This window comes from Arvicanthis niloticus, chromosome 3 (assembly GCF_011762505.2).
Source record: "Arvicanthis niloticus isolate mArvNil1 chromosome 3, mArvNil1.pat.X, whole genome shotgun sequence".
NCBI lineage: Eukaryota > Metazoa > Chordata > Mammalia > Rodentia > Muridae > Arvicanthis > Arvicanthis niloticus.
The window spans coordinates 85,249,012-85,267,004 of record NC_047660.1 but is presented as its reverse complement, the minus strand read 5'-3'; the positions used below and the strand labels follow the sequence as shown (position 1 = coordinate 85,267,004).

Sequence of the window (17,993 nt, the reverse complement as noted above, 5' to 3'; positions counted from 1 at the left end):
AACATGATAAGAAATGGAAAGACATGAATGGCAGAGTAGTGTGTGTCCTAGAGCGAGTACGGGCTCAAGAGAGTCACCTCTCATGTCCTCTTCATATTTATTGAATCGTGATTGTTCTTTCAATACGATTGCCAGATGTAATATTTTTAACTATCCTTATCAAGAGATAACCCAAACTCAGTCAAGGTGAATTACACATTTTAAACTTGGTTAAATTTGATGACCATGTGTGTGTATGAGATCAATACATCATCTGCTTTTTAATGCCATTCTTGCTAGGCTTTATTATTATTGGCTTCATGCAAAAAAAAAAAAAAATGAGATCTATTTCCCCACTAAGGCTTGGGAAAGGAGAGTTTAAGGTGGTTTATTATCTCAAATGTTTGTGGTCCCTTGAAAACTAGAGAAGGGTTTTTCATCTGGTACTAGTCTTATGTGGAGGTCCCAGATCTCGGCAAAGCAATGTTTAAACCACAACTGAATATCTAATGCTGTTGAGATAAAGATGCTTTAGGAGCCAGTCACTGTGCGAAGCATAATTTTATCCTCTCTCCCATCCACATCATCCAAAGTGCTCCTTCCAAATTTGCTTACCTGAGATTCCCATCATCCTTTATTTGCCTGGCGTCCTCTTCACCTCTTCTCTGTTCTTCATCTGCCATTTAATCTAAAATCAGCACAGACCGTGGGACTGAACATTTGTGCCTTCTCAGGTACCTTCATCTGTCTCTCAATTCAAGCTGGATTCTTGGTGTTGTGGTTAGAATACAGTTTGTAGCCAAGCTACTCCACCACACACAGAAGCCATGAGACCTTGATGAAGTCTTGGGTCACTCAGTAACAAAAGAGAACTAAGGTTAGGTACCACATCTTGCAGGGTTGTAGAGAATTACATGATTTAATATGGATAGAGCTATGACTTCAACACAAAGTCTTTACACGAAGTCTTTAGAGTATCAGAGCTAAGCACATGTAAACATGCCTTTGAAGGATGGAACTCTAGACTCGGGCTATTGTATCTGATCTTAGTATCACCAGCTACTGAATTTTACATAAAAATATTCCCTTCTCATTAGTGTTTCTAGCTCAACAGTCTCCTCTTTCCTTAGACTGTGCTTGGAGTCTACCTACTGAGTCCCCTCCTATGCCAAATAGCTTTTCTATGACTCAGACAACAGATCCTGTAGCATCTTTCAAAGCACATTCAGACAGCCTTTTTAAATGGAAGATATCCTCATGTCTGATTAGAGGGGCTACAACCTACATGAGGCCCATGGGGCACACCATGGTCTCAGGTAACCATACACCGCAGGTAATGACAACTCACCTCCATTCTTAAGTATCACCCTTTGGCATCCCACACCTTTCAAACCAGCACCCTTCTAGATACTTCTCAAGCTTACCACTCAGCATCCCAATGAATCTCCTCCTCTTTCCTCAACGCCAACTCCATTCTTTTAGCTCTAACATTCACCACCACACACCCAGAGAAAATACCAGGTCACCTCCCCCAGTGGATACTAGCCAGGCACCATAGTCACAACCTTCTGAATCTCCCTTGAATTCCCCCAGTTGTCAAATTCCATTGACCCCTTGTCCCCAGCCAAACTGCTCATCTCTTTCCTTCACCATGTTCACTGGTATCTTTCACAAATGCAGTCTGACTTTTTGAACATTCAAGGACTCCTTGATAATTCCAAGGGGTGGGAACTCAGGTTCTGTGACTTGTACTCGAAATCCCTGCTTGACTACCATTTGCATGCAACAAAACACAGGCTTATTTCCAGGTCAGTTTTTTTTCTTTCTTTTCACCCCTCTCTGCCTCAGTTCTTGATTTCTCTGGCTTCATCTTCAGTTTCTCCTTCTCCCCCCTCCACTGGCTGTTTTCATTAGAATATACACACTTGCTTCCGTTCTCAGTTTCCTTTTGGTCCATCACTGCTTTGTCACCAAGGTAGTTTCAAACTTACCCCTAGAGATTTCTCTCAGGGCTAAACCTGACCAGTGTTAATCTGACCTCTGCTCTTCTCAGCCACAGTCTTTTTGTTCTATGCTGAGCTATCTTCCCGGCCTACCCAGTTCTATTTCCCAGCCCATCCTATCTCCGCTCCAGCTCCCTAGAGTTTCATCCACTTCTGTTGGAATTCTGTTAGCATCCTCATTTATGGTTCTGAGTTAGATATGTCTCCTGGTCTAACTCAGAAACCACTTCACAGTCAACATCGCTACTTTGTCTTGCCTTTAGCATTTAAGATTCTCATGTCCCAGGTGAGCAGTATCTCAGAACTATGTCCACATGCAAACCATGTGCACACAGAGACATGATCATGTAAGGCACGCTCATGTGGATTCTCACAAACACAGTCACACACACCCACATGTGCACGTATGTCCACATCAAACACACTGCAATCTTCCACCAGGTAGCAAATACTATTTCCTATCAACTGACGACTCCATCTTGGCACACACTTTCCTTTGTCCTCAAGGACTTTATATTTGATTCCTCAAATACATCTTCAATGAAGTCGATTCCTCGTCCCATCTAGATCACCACCATCCTTGGCCTAGACTCCTGCCTAGCTTACAAATCTCCCCACCTCTTTTTCCTTTTGCTACAACCCCAATTTTTACATTCATTCAACAGTGTGCTTTTAAAGACATGGACCAATCCTGTCACTCGCTTCCTTAAACCAGCACATGGAGTGAGGTATAAGCTAAGGTTGCAATGTGGAGAAAACTCCAGAGAAGAGTAACATATTGGCCAAAATACAGGGAAGGACTACATCCCACGAGTATCTGTGCCAAAGCTCTAAGGTTTGGAATCTTAACACTAAAAGACACCAGTGTGGCCAGAGCATAGCCAGAGAAGCAGATAGTGCTGAGGCAGTGCCCTGCAGGTCAGGGAAAAAAACTTTTGCAATTATTTTTATCAGTTCACCCACTGGTGGTATGGTCTCCTAAACCACACCCACCTGTTTTTATTTCTTTGATCCTCTTCTTTCTCTTGTGCATAGTCGGTGTCTGCCACATGGTAGATGCTATGTCTTCACTGAAAGTATGAAGAACATTACCTCCAGCGCTGCTGCAGGCTCAAGTGGCTGGCAGTTCTCTGAACACACTGAGTCATTCTATCTCCCAAGGCCCTCGTTTTGCCTAGCTCATGTGTTCTTAACCAGGAGCAATCTTACCACTATGGCACAGCTATTTGTTGTCACATGAGGGAATACCCATAGCCTCCTCAAAAAAAAAAAAAAAAAAAAAAAAAAAAAAACATTTAACTCAGTGTCAGCAATGCTGTCTTTGCAAAAGCCTCATAGTATTCTGTCTGGCTTATTTGATGTATGAGCACCTTCTGATCAAATGGCTTATCTTAGGGCCCCTCTTCTTGGGTCCTTGAACCTTCTGAATGAGATTAACGCTTTGCTTTATGACTGACTTTGTTGTGTGCACCATGGAGCTTGTGTACAGGTTGAGCATCTCCAATCCCAGGAGCACAAACACAAGCTGTGACCAGCTCCCCGGTCTGAAGCCTTCTGAGCACCGGCATGATGTCAGAAGCAGAAGATCTTACGATTGACCCCACATGATTGAACACAGTGAAAAACAGGTACTGAGCAGATAGATGTTAAGCAGAATCCCTTCTGGGTAAACATTAGAGTGTGTGTGAGACCGATGGATTTTGTTTACACTTAGATCCTATTCCCAATACGTCTCATTGTGCATATACAAGTAGTCCAGCTTCTGGAAGAGTGTGAAATGACTGGACTCCAGGCATTTCTATTAAGGGTTACTCAACTCACAAGGGCTCCCTTGGTCACATTCCTAACCCAGTGGCCCTGGCTGATGTCTTTGTTTGCTCCCCTCAGCCCCCTGTACTGGTTAGGAAGAAGGTGTGGAGCAGATTGATGATAACATTTGAAATGTGTTTGAATGGACAGGAAAGAAGGACTTCCCAAGCACCGGCTTCTGTAAAGCTGCATGGCTCCCCACATCTGTCGGTTAGTCACCTACACGGCCAGCCACCCACTTACATACCCAACCTGGGAGCATGGCTCACTCAAGACATTGGGTATCATTTTGTCTTATCCAAGTTTAATCCCAACAACATAAGACATAGAATTAGGGCATATGACAGATTCCTAACAATGAAAAAAATAGGGCCGAAGCTTCATTTGCAGTTGGCTCCCCCGTGAGTCACTCGTACTTGAACAGCAAGTGTGGACTGCTGCTGATCCTTCAGCAAAAATAGAAATCCCTGTGGCCACACACTTGCCTGTTTCCCATCTTGCATCCACCATCAGGAACTCTTGAAGCCCTCTTCTTTGGATTCGGGTTTTGAAATGGACTCTAGTGGAAATGCTCCTCCTTGGGGAAAGGCTCCCACTCCTCCCACCTTTGCTGCTCCACATGCCACATGGATGGCTTTTCCCCCCACCACCCTGGTCCTCTCCCCCCTGCTCTGGTGGCTCTGGTCCGGCTGGCTGGAAAAGGAGCAGCAATCCAAAATGCTGGAGGGAGGGTGGGCAGCTCACCTCCGATCTCTACTTTCCCTGTTGCTGCAGTGGCTGTTGTTTCTGCTGCTGTCGCGGCGGCTGCTGCTGCCTCTGCTGCTGCCTCTGCTGCTGCTTCTGTGGTTGTGACTGTGGCTGTGGCTGTGGCTGTTGTTGTGATGGCTGCTGCCGCTGCTGCTGGTGTTTCTGCTGCTGCTGCTGCTGTTGTTGTTGTTGTTGTTGCTGTTGCTGCTGCTGCTGCTGCTGCTGCTGCTGCTCCTGCTGCTGCTGCTGCTGCTGCTGCTGCTGCTGCTGCTGCTGCTGCTCCTGCTCCTGCTCCTGCTGCCGGGGAAGCACCTTGGTTAGGAGCCTGGTACATTCACTACTGTCCGAAGGGCTCTGTTCCTCCTCTACAGGCTGCTGGTCCTGCCTTTGATCCCGGGCCCGCCTCCTTTCCAGCATCTCTTCGAAGAATATTTGGCAGCTGAAGCCATCTCGGATGCCATGCTGAGCGTGGTCCAGCAGCGCCTCCAACGTAGGGAAGACTCTGCAGCAGGCCACACAGCGCAAGCCATGGTTGGTGGTGACCAGCCAGTCTGGTGGTGCTCGTAGCTCCTGCATGCAGCAGTCCACAGTGTCCTCAGTCTGAGGGCAGTAGTGCTTGCAGGCTTCCAGCTCCCAGCGCAGGTCTGTGTTGGAGGCCATCTCGAAGGAGGAGCCTTTCCGCCGCTGACGCTTGATGAACTCGGCCTCCCGGATAAGGGGCTTCCTGGTGACTGGCTCAAAGCCATCGTCAGTTTCCCAAGCCACTGCCACGCCGCGCACGGTCTGCACGTGGGTATACAGGGCGCACACGCTCTCAGGTGGGGTCTCCTGCTGCACCTCGGACTTGCTAGAGTCCCAGGACTGGTACTGAGAATAAGACTGATACTCGGAGGACGACTGGGTTGATGGAGAGCTGCTCCAGCCCAGCACCCCCTGTGCCCGGGATGCCAAGTAGATGTCGTCCTCTGGGAGGCAGGCAGGCCCTGGCCGCGGAGATGGCTCATTCCTCTTCATGGTCCCTGAGAAGTGGAAGGACAGTTTCGTCAGTGTGCTCAGAAAGGCTCCAAGCGTAACTTTCCTGAGAAACCACAAACAAAATCATGCAGGCTCTGGCGGCTTTGGAGAGGTGCTTGTTATTAATCAGAGATGACCATAAAACTATCTCACAGGGAGAGAAGGATAAAAGAATGTGTAAATGTTATTAACTGAAGTGTAAAAAGCCAACACCTGATAAACTGGTAAGTAGATTGTGTATTCATGGATTAAAAGAAACAAACAAGGAATGTGTGCAGAACAGACACAAAAAGTAATGCACCTGCTAAATGAAAAAAGCCATCACCTGGTCTCACTTAGAAGACACTCTAGAAAAAGCAAATCTGTAGGGACAGAACAGTTACCGAGAGCTGGAGGGGTAAGCATGACATAAAGGAGCCTTAGGGGAACTCTTGGGGGTCAAGATAATAGTCTGTGCTCTGGCTGTGACTGTCACTTACATGAACAGTGTCACAGTTCCTTGTATTGTACACATCACAGGCTGTGCAGACATCAGTTCAATAAAACCCACTTGAAAACCAAGAATGCAACAGGGCTGTGGAGGAGTGACGCCCCAGCTTCTCCGCCTGTTTGTGACTTATCTCTATCTCGGGTTGCCTCTCATCCACTCCTTGGAAACACGTTGTGTCCCTGTCACCATGTAAGAGTGTACTATGCCTTCATTCCTTTAAGATTCACAACAAGCCTAAGAAATTTCACTATCGTGATTTTCATCCCACCAAGGAAACCGAGGCAGAGAATCTGCATACCAGAAGGAGCCACTTGGCTCCAAGAGCAGATCTTCTCTAAAGGGCTGCCTGCAGACACAGCTTGGTATCCACTGAGTTGGCATTCTAGATTAGCGTGTATCCATGAACTATCAAGGAGTGTTTATGTTACTACAGGTCTTACAGGATTGACATTATTTTTTCTTCAAACACACATCCAAATCAACACATAAAGGCCTCGTTCTTGTCTACATATCTCCTGAAATAGCCCTATAGATGCACAACAGCATAAGAAGTACCAGCTTCCCCCAAAGACCACTTTTCTCATCTGCTTTGTGTGATCAACACACCCCTTTGATAACAATATCCCTTTCCCCATCTATCGACCACCTGGCCAGCACACTCCTGTGCTCTCTTCTGTGGTGTCTGGGCTGGCCACGCCCACGGCGGTCCCATTGATTGGTGTCTGTTCTCCCCTGTGCTCCATGAGATGGCGTTTCATGACTTCAAACCAGCACCCAGAATCTCCGTGAGAGCTGGTGTGGGCTGTGCTGAAGTCCTCCAGCCAGCCCCAGCCTGAGTGGCCACATGGTCACTAGGATCCTGGCTTTATTCTGTGATGTCATCAGTGACACGGGTCTGTTCTGTGACCCTTGGCCAGGCTAAAAGTCCCTGCCAGGTTATCAGGAAAGGGTCCCAGTGTGAGTTTATTTTCCTCTGTGACCATTTCTCCTCAGTTTCTTCTCAGGAACACAAACACAAAACCCGGGCACATGCTCTCAAGTATGTGTACAAACATAAAGACTTAAATGCAGGGATTGGGGGGGGGGGTGGCTCAGAGGTTAATAGCCCTGACTATTCTCCCAGAGTTCACAGATTTGATTCCCAACACCCATATGACACTACCTGTAATTCCAGTCCCAAGGAATCCGATGCCTTCTTCTGGCCCCTTCAGGTACTGCTATCATAAAGAACAGAGATAAATGCAGGAAAAACAGCTACACACATAAAATGAAAATTTTTCAGGTGAACATATAGGCACTTATACACAGAAATGTGAATGCTCACATACATAATCACTTAAATACACATGTTACAATATAAATAAATACATAGACATAGTATATGAGTATATGTTTCCAGCATTCACACTGACACACAAATAAGCATAAAAGCACTCGAACACACACACATCCACACACATGATCTCATTTCATATGAACTGAATTCATAGATAGGCTCACTGGACATCCAGCACCAAACATCAACATAGCCTAACTTCACACTATAAAAGAGTTTGTCAGAATGCTTGTCTCTGAGGTCCCCACCTGGCCTTCTTAGGCTTCCCAGAATTCTGTGCCACTCTGCACAGAAAGGAACTCTGTCCCTTTCTTCATGCTTTGCCCAGCTTCTGTAGTGTCACCTCCTCTTGGCTGTCCACATAGTGGAAGCCTCCTCTCCTGGGCTCAAGGGTCTTGACCTTGTTCTTCCTGTTTGTTCTGGGTCCCAGGTTCTTTGTTTTTTGTTTTGTTTGGGGTTTTTTTGTTGTTGTTTTTGTTTTTGTTTTTGTTTTTGTTTTTGTAATAGCATCAGCTATACATACTCACACACAATTATCTTCCCTGTTTGTTTTTGGAGACAGTATCTCCTCATGTAGCTGAGGTCAACCTTGCACCAGCCCACGCTGGTCTCAAAGTACCCATTATCCCACCTTTGTGTCCTGAGTGGTGGGATGGATACCAGGCCAGACAGATCTAGTCTCTCTTCAAATGCAATCTCTAAAAGAATAGAGATGCCCTTCATCTTTCTCACTATATGGCTTATACTTAAGCAATATCCAACATGCCAACCACTGCTACAGAAGTACTTGCCAAGTCCGTGAATAAACAGTGACTACATTTGGCTGACAAGGCCATAACCTACCTCCTCTGGCTGCCTACTCCCTAAACCCCAAAGTCCTGTAACTCCCAGACATTGCTAGACCCTCTCACATAAGGATTTTGAGAATCACCTCCTCCTCAACTTATACAATCAGCCTAGCAATAGTCTGGCTAGCCACTTCTCTCTCCTACAGCACTTCCTATCATTTACATACATTTGCATAGTTTTCATACACTTCCTGCATCAAGCTGACTGCTTCTCTGTGTCACCAGCTTTAGTCCCTTAATTTCTAAATTCTCAACAGTTCTAAAAAGTGATGGATTTATGAGAACCCCAATGTTCCCAAAGCAACCCTAACACCACTCAAGCAAACATCTTCCACCCAGAAGGTAAAGACCTATACTAGGGAGCTCTACTGAGCCTTGAGAAGTCCTACCTGCAGCAACAGAGAACCATTGTTCATAGTTGGAAGAGGAAACTGTGTGCCCTTTCTTTCCATATAAACACAAAGTCATGCCTTGTTAATAATAATAATAATAATAATAATAATAATAATAATAATAATAATAAAATAGAAACAAAAACCAAGGGAACCAGTACAAAATTTGGATTGATGTTAGAGGAAGGTTAGACCATTTAAGGGATAATGCAAATAACGAACATCTTGGAGAAAAGAATACTCAGCTAGCAAATTACCCTGAACATTTCAAATTCAGTACTATAAAAAGATGAACTCTGATCTCACCTCACATGAGACAACTGGAATATTTTCCTATAGCTTGAGGTTACACTTTAGCAGTAAATGTGTAGAGAGTAAAATAACTTCTATGCAATTTTAGGGTGGCTTTACTAAGTGGTATCTGTCTATGTAAGCACGAAGGGTCTTTTTATTTTAAATTTTTATTTTATTTTGCTTGTTTATTGCAAGTGGGAGCATGGAAAGGGGTACACATGTGCCATAATATGTGTGTGGAAGTCAGAGTATAACTTAGAGAAATCAGTTCTCTCCTTCTACCCGGTGGATCCTGGGTATTAGATTCAGGTTGTCAGGCTTGGTAGCAGTTGCCTTTATCCACTGAGCCATCTAGATGGGCCCTTTCTGGGTCTTTGTTGTGTCAGTGTGTTATCAAATTTTGCTTAACATTCACAGTGCTAGGTGGTGCTACCTAGAGTCCCCACCCTGGAGAGAGGTTGGTCAGATCTTAAATTGAAGACTATTCTAGCATGCACTGTGAGGCCCAGTCTCAAAAACAGAACAACAAAACATGAAAACAAAAACCAAAGTTTCGGTTTGTACTTGCATTTCTCTGTCTTAGTCAAATGAAACAAAGAAATAAAGGAAATTAATAGGCATTTCCCTCTAGAATTAATCAGATAGCTAAGAGATGTCTTAGCTATCTAAGACATTTCTTGTAGCCATCATAAGGAAACTGCAACTTAAAAGCTCACTTGTCTACTGCTTCACAGTCTCTACTTATAAATGAGGCAAAAGTGAGAAAGACTGATGATAGCAAGTGCTGGTGAAGACCAGTGAACAATTTCCCCACAGCTCTCTTAACAGAGAAAATTAAGTTTCTCAAAGAAGTTCAACTGTACCCACCCAGCACTCAGTGGATGCCAATAGGTATGCTCCACACTGCACACATCACTACATCTCTGTCCTGGGAAGGAGCCACGTGTGCATAGTGTAAAATGGCGCACAGAGAAACACTGATTCTAGTTGTATCTAGTGATAAAAATAACAGGAAACATTCAGATAGCCACCAAAAGAAAGAAATGGTTAAAGAAAACACAATGCAAACAAACTATGTAACACCATTCCAAAATGAGGGATTCATGTACTAACTAACATTCAAATGTGGTGATGATCTCACCAGTATAGAAACTATATGTGTGCCCTTCTCCATAAAAGCCCCAAATAGATCCTGTATTGAACATGTATAAAAGCCCAAGGAGAATTTGAAAACAAGACCGAAGCATAAGCAGCCCTCCTCAGAAACAAATAATTAGTTGGATCCTGGGAGATTGACTTTCCCACAGATGGTGTACTAGTTGACTTTTCTGTTGCTATAATAAAATACCATGACCAAAAACAACTCAGGGAAGAAAGGATTTGTTCTGGTGAATAGTTCCAGAGGGTCAGAGTCCAAAGGAGTTGGAGATGTGACAACAGCTCCAGCTGGCTGATCACATTTTCATACATACCAGGGAAACAAAGCAAAAGAACAGGAAATAGACCAATGCTGTAAGAGTCTCAGGCCCACCCTCTTCCTCTAACAAGGCTCCACCTCTTTGTTGGCAAGTTTTCTATCAACTTGGCGAGAAAAAAAAAAGAAAAAAAAAAAAACAAGTGAGAAAATTCCTCCATAAGACTGGCCAAGTAGACAACTTGTAGGCAAGTCTATGGGGTGTTGTCTTGATTGATGACAGACTGATAGATGTGGTAGGGACCATCCCACAGAGGGCAGTGTTATCCCAGGACATGGTCCTGAGTTGTATAACAAAGCAGGATGATCAAGCCATGAGGAGTGTCTTAGGATTCTACTGCTGTGATCAGACACCATGACCAATGCAAGTCTTACAAAGGACAGCATTTAATTGGGGCTGGCTTACAGGTTCAGAGGTTCAGTCTATTATAATCAAGGTGGGAGTATGGCAGCTTCTAGACAGGCATGGTGCAGGCAGAGCTGAGAGTTCTACATCTTCATCTGAAGGCTGCTAGTGGAAGACTGACTTCCAGGAAGCTAAAGTGAGGGTCTTAAGCCCACACCCACAGTGACAGACCTACTCCAAAAAGGCCACACCTCCAAATAGTGCCACTCCCTGGACCAAGCATATTCAAACCATGACAAGGAGCAAGCTAATAGGCAGTGTTTCTCCGTGGTCCCTACTTCAGTTCCTACCTCTAGGTCTCGGCCTTGAGTTCCTGCCCTAATGTGCCTTTATGATGGACTGTGATGTGGTAGTGTAAGCAAAATGAACTTTCCTCCCCCAAGCTACTTGTGTCCATGGTATTTAGCAGAGCAACAGAAACCCTAAAACAACCTCCAAAAGTTTCATCATCTCCCCAGAAGAGCCCTACCAACTGGGGCCAAGTATTGGACAAGAAACTACAGGATGTCACATCAGTTACACACACACACACACACACACACACACACACACACGATCTTCTTGCATAGTGTGACAGGGTCCTGCATCCTGGGCCAGGGCAGATTCTGTAATTATCTCAGACAGTTCAGGGTGGAGAACAGGTGCTTCCCAACTGCCAGTGCTAGGCTAGTAAAGGTGGCCAGATTCTTTCTACCCTCATCAGTCTCCTTTCCAGTTATTCACCATGATTTGAGAGCACTCAGACCACATGGGAAGGCCAGACAGACATACCCCAGACACCAACCTCTGTGGGTCTCTGTCAACCACTAGCCTCAAGAATCAGAGTGTCTTCAGATGATCCTGGTGCCCAGCTGTGGAGTGGTCCAGGTAGTGCCCTGCCTGAATTCTCCACCCTCAGAAAGAGGGCATGTTTGTTGTGCCTTATATTAGAGTACAATCTGTTACCCAGCTACAAAGATTCAGTGGGCATTTATTTTTCCCTATAGTGTTTGATTATGTCTGGATGAGATGGTTCACGGTGGGCATTCCTTTTCAGAATTTCAGAATCAAGTGATCATATGGTTTTCCAGGACAGGCTGAGAGGACACTTCTGGCACCCCAGCTGTGTTACTTTTTGTTCTGATCCAGTGTCCTGTCAGCAACATCAGCGCCATTAACCTCAGATATCAAACTGCTAATTCCATAACGTGATTTATAGATATCTGGTTTTGCCTTCAGTTGCCCAATTTCTAGTCAAAAGAATGGTTTCCAGACTTCATGGCCAGATCCTCCCTCTTTCCAGAATCTCCGTATGACCTTTGACCTTTGAGATGCTCCCCCTGGTCCCAACAGGTGGGCACTGTTCACATTCCTTATTCACAGTGGGAAGGGCTACAGAAGGGTTGCTATCCCTTGCATGTTCAAGGCAAGGCTGTTCTGCTAGGTTGTCGTAAAGTGGTGCAGGAGGTTGCCTCCTGTGTTATGTAAACCCTACAAATAGCATGCCATTGTGCTTCACCCTCAAAGGGCCTCTGGACTGTTTCTGTCCTTGGGAAGGGCCTTCTACTTACTCCACACAGACACTGAACAGAGAATACCCAAAAGGGCTTCGCTCAGCCCTCTCCAACCCACCCCTCCACCCCCCACCCCCACCCCCCACCCCCACCCCCCCACCCCCCACCCCCACCCCCCACCCCTTGCCCCACTCAGCTCCACAGTTTTCCAGCTGGTTCTTTGGTCTTGCCAGGAACCTCCTTGCTTCTCTGAGGCAGCCAGCAGGGGTGGTGTGCAAAACCCCAAAAGGCCCAGCACAGCATTTTCTTGGAGCTCTGGCTGTCTCCTGGCCAACGCTCTGCACACATTGCATAGGAGCCATAAGCCTCATCCAGAAAGCCTACAGTATTTTCCAAGCCTCCCTTCTTCCAAACCTTGCTCCTCCCTGCCTCCATTCTTTTCCACAGAGAAGGAAACAGGAAACAAAGCAGCCGCAGCCATGCAGGAAGCAGAGACACCACACTTGCCTTGTTTTCGATTCTAATTCCAGTGAGGCTTGTGCTATGAAATAGGCTATGGAGCGTCAGATCACCCATCCCACACAACCAGAGCCAGAAATAGCCTGTCCTAGCCTGGCATGGCCAGCCTGTGCTCGGGCTGTGTTTGAGGGATTTCTGTGGCCAAACCACAGTGTAAAGATGTTTTGGTGGTGAGGGGCCCTTTCTTCCAACTCGAAGGAAAAACACCTCCCCAACATCTGGGTCCTCTCCTCAAAGCAAGCAGAGCTAAAACCCAAGGGAGGGAGGGAACGCAGCAGCAGCCTCAGTAGATGGGTCAGAGGCAAAGCTGAGGAAGCATTGTTTTACAGCGAAGAGATTACGGATGGCCACATCCTTGTGTTATGTGGACAAAGAAAGTGCCAGGGTGATCAGACAAGTTGGGGGTCCAGCAGAGAAATATTACTCTTGAAATTGTTCTTTTTTTTTTGTTGTTTTTTTTTCTTTTTTTTCTTTTTTATTTAATTTCCATATTTCCCCCACCACCCAGGAACCCCTTATCCCATCCCCCCTCCTCCTGCCTCTATGAAGGTGTTTACTCACCTACTCCCAGCCCTTGAAATTGTTATCTATTGCTTCTTGTCATTTTTTTTTTAATCAATGAGTTAGTAGACCCACATGGAAAAACTCAGGCACTCAGCGATGAAGCAGCAAGAATCCAGCCTAAGCAAGAGCAAGCAGAAGACACAGAGGTTAGTTTTCGTCCATTAGGTTTTGTAACAGGCTGCTCTTTGAACACAGTCTTCAGCTTTTGACCTTCACCTTTGAGCCCCTGAACAAACAGCCTAGGCTTTCTCTGTCTAGGAGAAGGGAGGAGCTGAGCCCTCAGGCACAAGAAGTCCAGCCAAAAGCCAGCATCCCTTATGGTCACTTAATGAGGCTTCTGTGTGCAGAAGAGTCTCCCTCTAACAGCTGGACTGCAGGAGTTGGCACAGGGAGACGAACCACACCCTCTGTGTGTTCTTAGAGAGTCACACAGGAAGCTCTAGGATAGAACTGTGTCTTTCCTCTCAGCCAGGCCCCTGACTCCTGGGCTGCAACTGCTCTATTAACTGGAATGGTCTTCAGACTTAACAGCCCTGAAGGCTGGCTTGGTTAACTTCCATTTCCAGGGCCTCAAGTGCATTGCACGGAGCCCTTTGCTCACACCCACGGCATATGGGTGGCTTTGCAGGAAAATGACCTGAAGTTACGATTGCCCCAGCACTTCCAGGCATCAGAATCATGCACCAAATCCTCCACTTGAATAGTGCTTTCAAAGACCTATGTTAAGACCAGCCTATTCTCACACCATTCTTCAGAGAGATGATACAGATGCTTAATAGATGAGAGAGGGGTCCCACAATTCTATTCCATCTCCAGCATAAAACCCCAAACTCCCCAAATGAAGCAGGGTAGAGTGGGGGCAGAAAGGCTCAGACCACACAAAGTAACCAGATGAGAGCAAATTGGCAGCAAACAGGTTTATTGGTGCAGCTCTCAGTTGAGGTCCACTGGTTCCAGGGCATGGGGCCAGAGCAATTGCCCGTAGGACCCAAGATGGACGGTTCTTATAGTCCCAGACAAGGAGATGACGTGTCAGGTAAGAGCTGGCTTTTTTCTGTATAAGGTCCTGGTTTGAGTGCCTAGTGGTTGTTCAGGAGGTGGGTTGGTGCCACCTGGAACCATCCAGGTAAGGAGGTTTTACAATGCAGGCAGGGCTTTAGCAAGTAGGAGTGTGGGTCCTGGCCTAACAGCAGCTTCTGGGAAGGCTGAATCTGGTCATGTGAAATATCCACCAGAAAGTTCCCAAGAAAGGGAGCCAAAGCCAAGGTTTAGAGTAGAGCATGAAGCAGGGCTTTCTGACTTGCCCACCCCCTGAAGCGTGATGGGATTGGCTGGACATGGGACATAGTCACAGTCATGGCACACTAGCCCAGAGACCTGGGAATTCTGCTCCTTGGGGAGTTTGATTTTAAGGGCTATTTTTAGCTACAGATGCTCAGCATATTCATAGGGCAACCTTACAATCAGGCAAACAGCTTCAGATTGGCAGAACTGAGATCTCACATAACAACAGCAACAGGGATGGGCAGCAGAGACCACATCAGCTCCTCCCACCAACCTCCCTGAGTCACCGCACCAACTAGCACCATTAAACCCTTGCTGAGGTTGTGGAAGTTCAGCTTAGTTCACATGGGAAAAGACAGCGCTCAGTCCTTTTGTGTTGCTGCAACAAAATACCTGAAGCTGGATGTTGTATAAGCAAAAGAGGCTTATTTGACTCATGAGTCTGATACCTGGAATCTGAGCCTCACAGTGCTACCATTTGGTAAGGATGTTATGTGTGCATCTTAACATGGTAGAGAGACTAGAGGAGAAACTGCTGCCCATGGGCTGGCAGCCTCGCTTTTTAAGAACTTACTCCTTTTTGTTATGCTTTGAGAACCTCATACATGCATACAATGTTTTGATATGTTGTGTTTTTGGTGAAACCCATGCTCATTCCCTCCACTGCAATTCTCCTACTATGCTTCCTACCAATACCCCCCCCAACACACACACACACACACACACACACACACACACACACACACACACACACTTCATGTGCTTGCTTGCTTGCTTGCTTGCTTGCTTGCTTGCTTTCCCAGCCTAGTCCACTTAATGCTGCCAGCGTGTGCACAGGTGTGGGACCATTTACTGGAGCATGGGGAGTCTCTCCGGGGCTGTGTCCCTAAAGAAAACCAACTCTTCCTTTCCCAGGAGGCATGGCTTGCTGCTAGTCCCTCAGCTAGGGATGGGACTCCATGAGCACCCCCTTTCTCATCCGTGCTGGAATTTTGGCTGGCTTGGTCTTGGAAGGTCAGGGAACAATTTAACTTGAGGCTGGGGACCCTGATGGCGATTGGAACTCATCAATGGCTGCATTTCCTTTTGGTTGTTTCTGTTCTCTGCCTGATGTAGATGCCTCAGCCTAAACCTTGGCCCTGTGATATAAATGTTTGTTTACATAAGAAAATAAACAATAAATTACTTCTGCCTTATTTAAATGCTAATGAGATTGGGGGAGAGATACAGATTCTTAAATAAGACATACAAAGTGTCTTGCAAGATCCTGGTCTACCTGAGGCTCTGTACCAGCTCCTCCCACAGGTGCCTTATCAGCACCAGGCCCCTGGGATCAAGAACAGCTTCCTACTCACAGATGCAGCTGATGGAGCTGGGCTGAGGAGACCTGCCCCAGCTACAAAGGGTTAAAACAGAACAGGCAAAGTATAGGGCCCTATGGGAAAGCGATGGCATGCATTTGCCAGAAAACATAAACAAGGACAAATGAAGACAGTACATGTGGCTAGGGAAAAACCTGATGGAAGCCAGCTGGGCTGCAGGAAGAGCCACGCCCGCGGTGGGCGTGGCCAAGTAGGCTCTGGAGGTCAGAGCAGCCTCTCCAGCTGTGTAGATTGTGCAGCGCTACAACTCAACACCGCCTGGAGGTTGGGTGTGATGGGCTGAGACACTTGGGAGTTGGTTGTTCTGACTGCTGGGAGAATGGCTCACCTAGAAGTCTTCTCCGCCTCACCCCGACAAGGCAGCAAAGCTGCAGCACACGCAGTGGGTCCTTGCTTAAGGATGTGGGTGGCACTGCTCCCTGAGTTTGGGTCCTGGACTGTAAGAGTGGAGACGGCGGGCGGCGGCGGGCTGAGTAGCCGGAGGCACAACAAAGCATGTGCATTTGAATTTCTCTTCTCTGGCTGTGTGACTAGCTGCTTCAAGATCCTGCCTTGACTTCCTGCAGTGATGAATTATAACCTGGGAGTGTGAGCTAAAAGAAACCCTTTCTTCCCTAGGTTGCCTTTTGTAAAGGTGTTTTATCCTAGCAACCGAAAGAAAAATAGGGCAAGTGGTCTTGTACACATATGTCAGTCCCCGAGGACACACACTTGCCTGGTCTCCCCCTGACCCCCTGTTTCTTGTTTTCCAAGCTCCTGTAGCTGCTAAGTCATGAAGTGAGCATCAACACTAAAGGTCCCTGTGAGCACCACAGCAAACTATCTTGCTGCCAGGGGCTTTCCAGCACCTGCCTTTCCTCCTCCAGACACCTGCCCCTAAGCATGCTCTCCCACTCACTACTGACCAAAGGAGTCTCCAGAAGGGCTGGGCTGAAGCCAGACATGGCACTGCTGGCAGCCCAGCCTAGATGTTTTGATTTACAGTTTTGTGACTTTACCATGATGAAAAGCGACGCCTAGCCTGGGCCTCCTCTGAAGTTGAGCAGCCAAGGGGAGTGTAATCCTCTGAATCGCTTATGGGTTACTAAGCTGGTATGTGTCATGTTAGGGGCACTAAACGTACCTGTGACTTCACGGCATTTCCATTTATACTATGTTTTATTGGCTCATAACCTCACATAAGTGGTAAATCTCTGTTTCCATCCTAAAATGCTAGAACCGTGTCATGGTGTTTATCTAAAACTGTGCTAGACAGTGTTGTAAATTACTCTTAATTGAGGTGATATTTCCTCCTGGAAGATGAATCACTCAGAGTCCCTGGACAACTGCTAAAGTGCTTGCCTGTTTTCCCAACTGCTGCCCCCCCCCCCCCCAAGATGTGCTCTTCCATGGTCCCACTCTCTGCTGTCAGAGGCAATTCAGACACAAATCCTCACACAAGTTGAGTGGACTGAGGGAGTTTCCTTTAGCTCCAGAGACCTTCTGAAGATGTGACAGCTCTCTGTAGGTGCCAGAAGTCAGCTATCTCCTGTGTTACCCTCAGATTGTTACTGCTTTCTTTCCCTTTTCCGCTTCCCACCTCCCTTGCCTGCTTTAAGTTATTAACAAGCATTTGTTACAAAGTCACCAAATGGGATGTCTGAGGCCAATGGATGTCTGAGGCCATATGGTGCTTTCTCCGCCTGGCATCCATTTGTTTTTTGAAAGGACACTAAGAATTTAGCATTGGGTAACTTCCCATGGATCCTCTGTAGACATTTCCTCTCTAAAATGTGCTATTCCTATGGAATTTGAAAAAAGTCTTAGGGAAATAGATGCTTCTTGCTGTCATGTCTCATACCTGACCCCCTCTGGGGAAGCGGTTAGCACCCTAACTGGGACTTTATTACTTTCCATTTCACAAACTCAGTACTGTATCCACCACCACTCGGGAGCATAAAGTGTTTACAGAGATCTCCA

At 46.4% G+C, this 17,993-nt stretch overlaps 1 protein-coding gene across 2 annotated transcripts; it reads right to left on the bottom strand.

Annotated features, from left to right (window-relative positions):
* Positions 1 to 4,075: 4,075 nt before the first annotated feature.
* Positions 4,076 to 8,314, bottom strand: Fam170b (family with sequence similarity 170 member B). 2 transcript variants are annotated; one of them, XM_076931443.1, is made up of 2 exons: positions 7,205 to 8,314; positions 4,076 to 5,557 (listed from the first exon to the last, which is right to left on the bottom strand). In XM_076931443.1, the coding sequence occupies exon 2, from the start codon at positions 5,550 to 5,552 to the stop codon at positions 4,545 to 4,547; it is 1,008 nt and encodes a 335-aa protein (XP_076787558.1). In that variant the 5' UTR covers positions 5,553 to 5,557; positions 7,205 to 8,314; the 3' UTR covers positions 4,076 to 4,544. The 2 variants fall into 2 exon arrangements, with proteins under 2 accessions (XP_076787558.1, XP_034355122.1); XM_034499231.2 differs by lacking the exon at positions 7,205 to 8,314 and adding an exon at positions 6,689 to 7,056.
* Between the last annotated feature and the right edge of the window lie 9,679 nt (positions 8,315 to 17,993).

What these genes read in the sequence shown, in the direction of transcription:
- Fam170b (XM_034499231.2), bottom strand. Translation starts at nt 6,800, where the DNA reads ATGAAACGCCATCTCATGGAGCACAGGGGAGAACAGACACCAATCAAT. An exon ending in CACAGGAGTGTGCTGGCCAG is followed by an intron (nt 5,558 to 6,688) that starts GTGGTCGATAGA and finishes TCCACTTCTCAG; the next exon opens with GGACCATGAAGAGGAATGAG.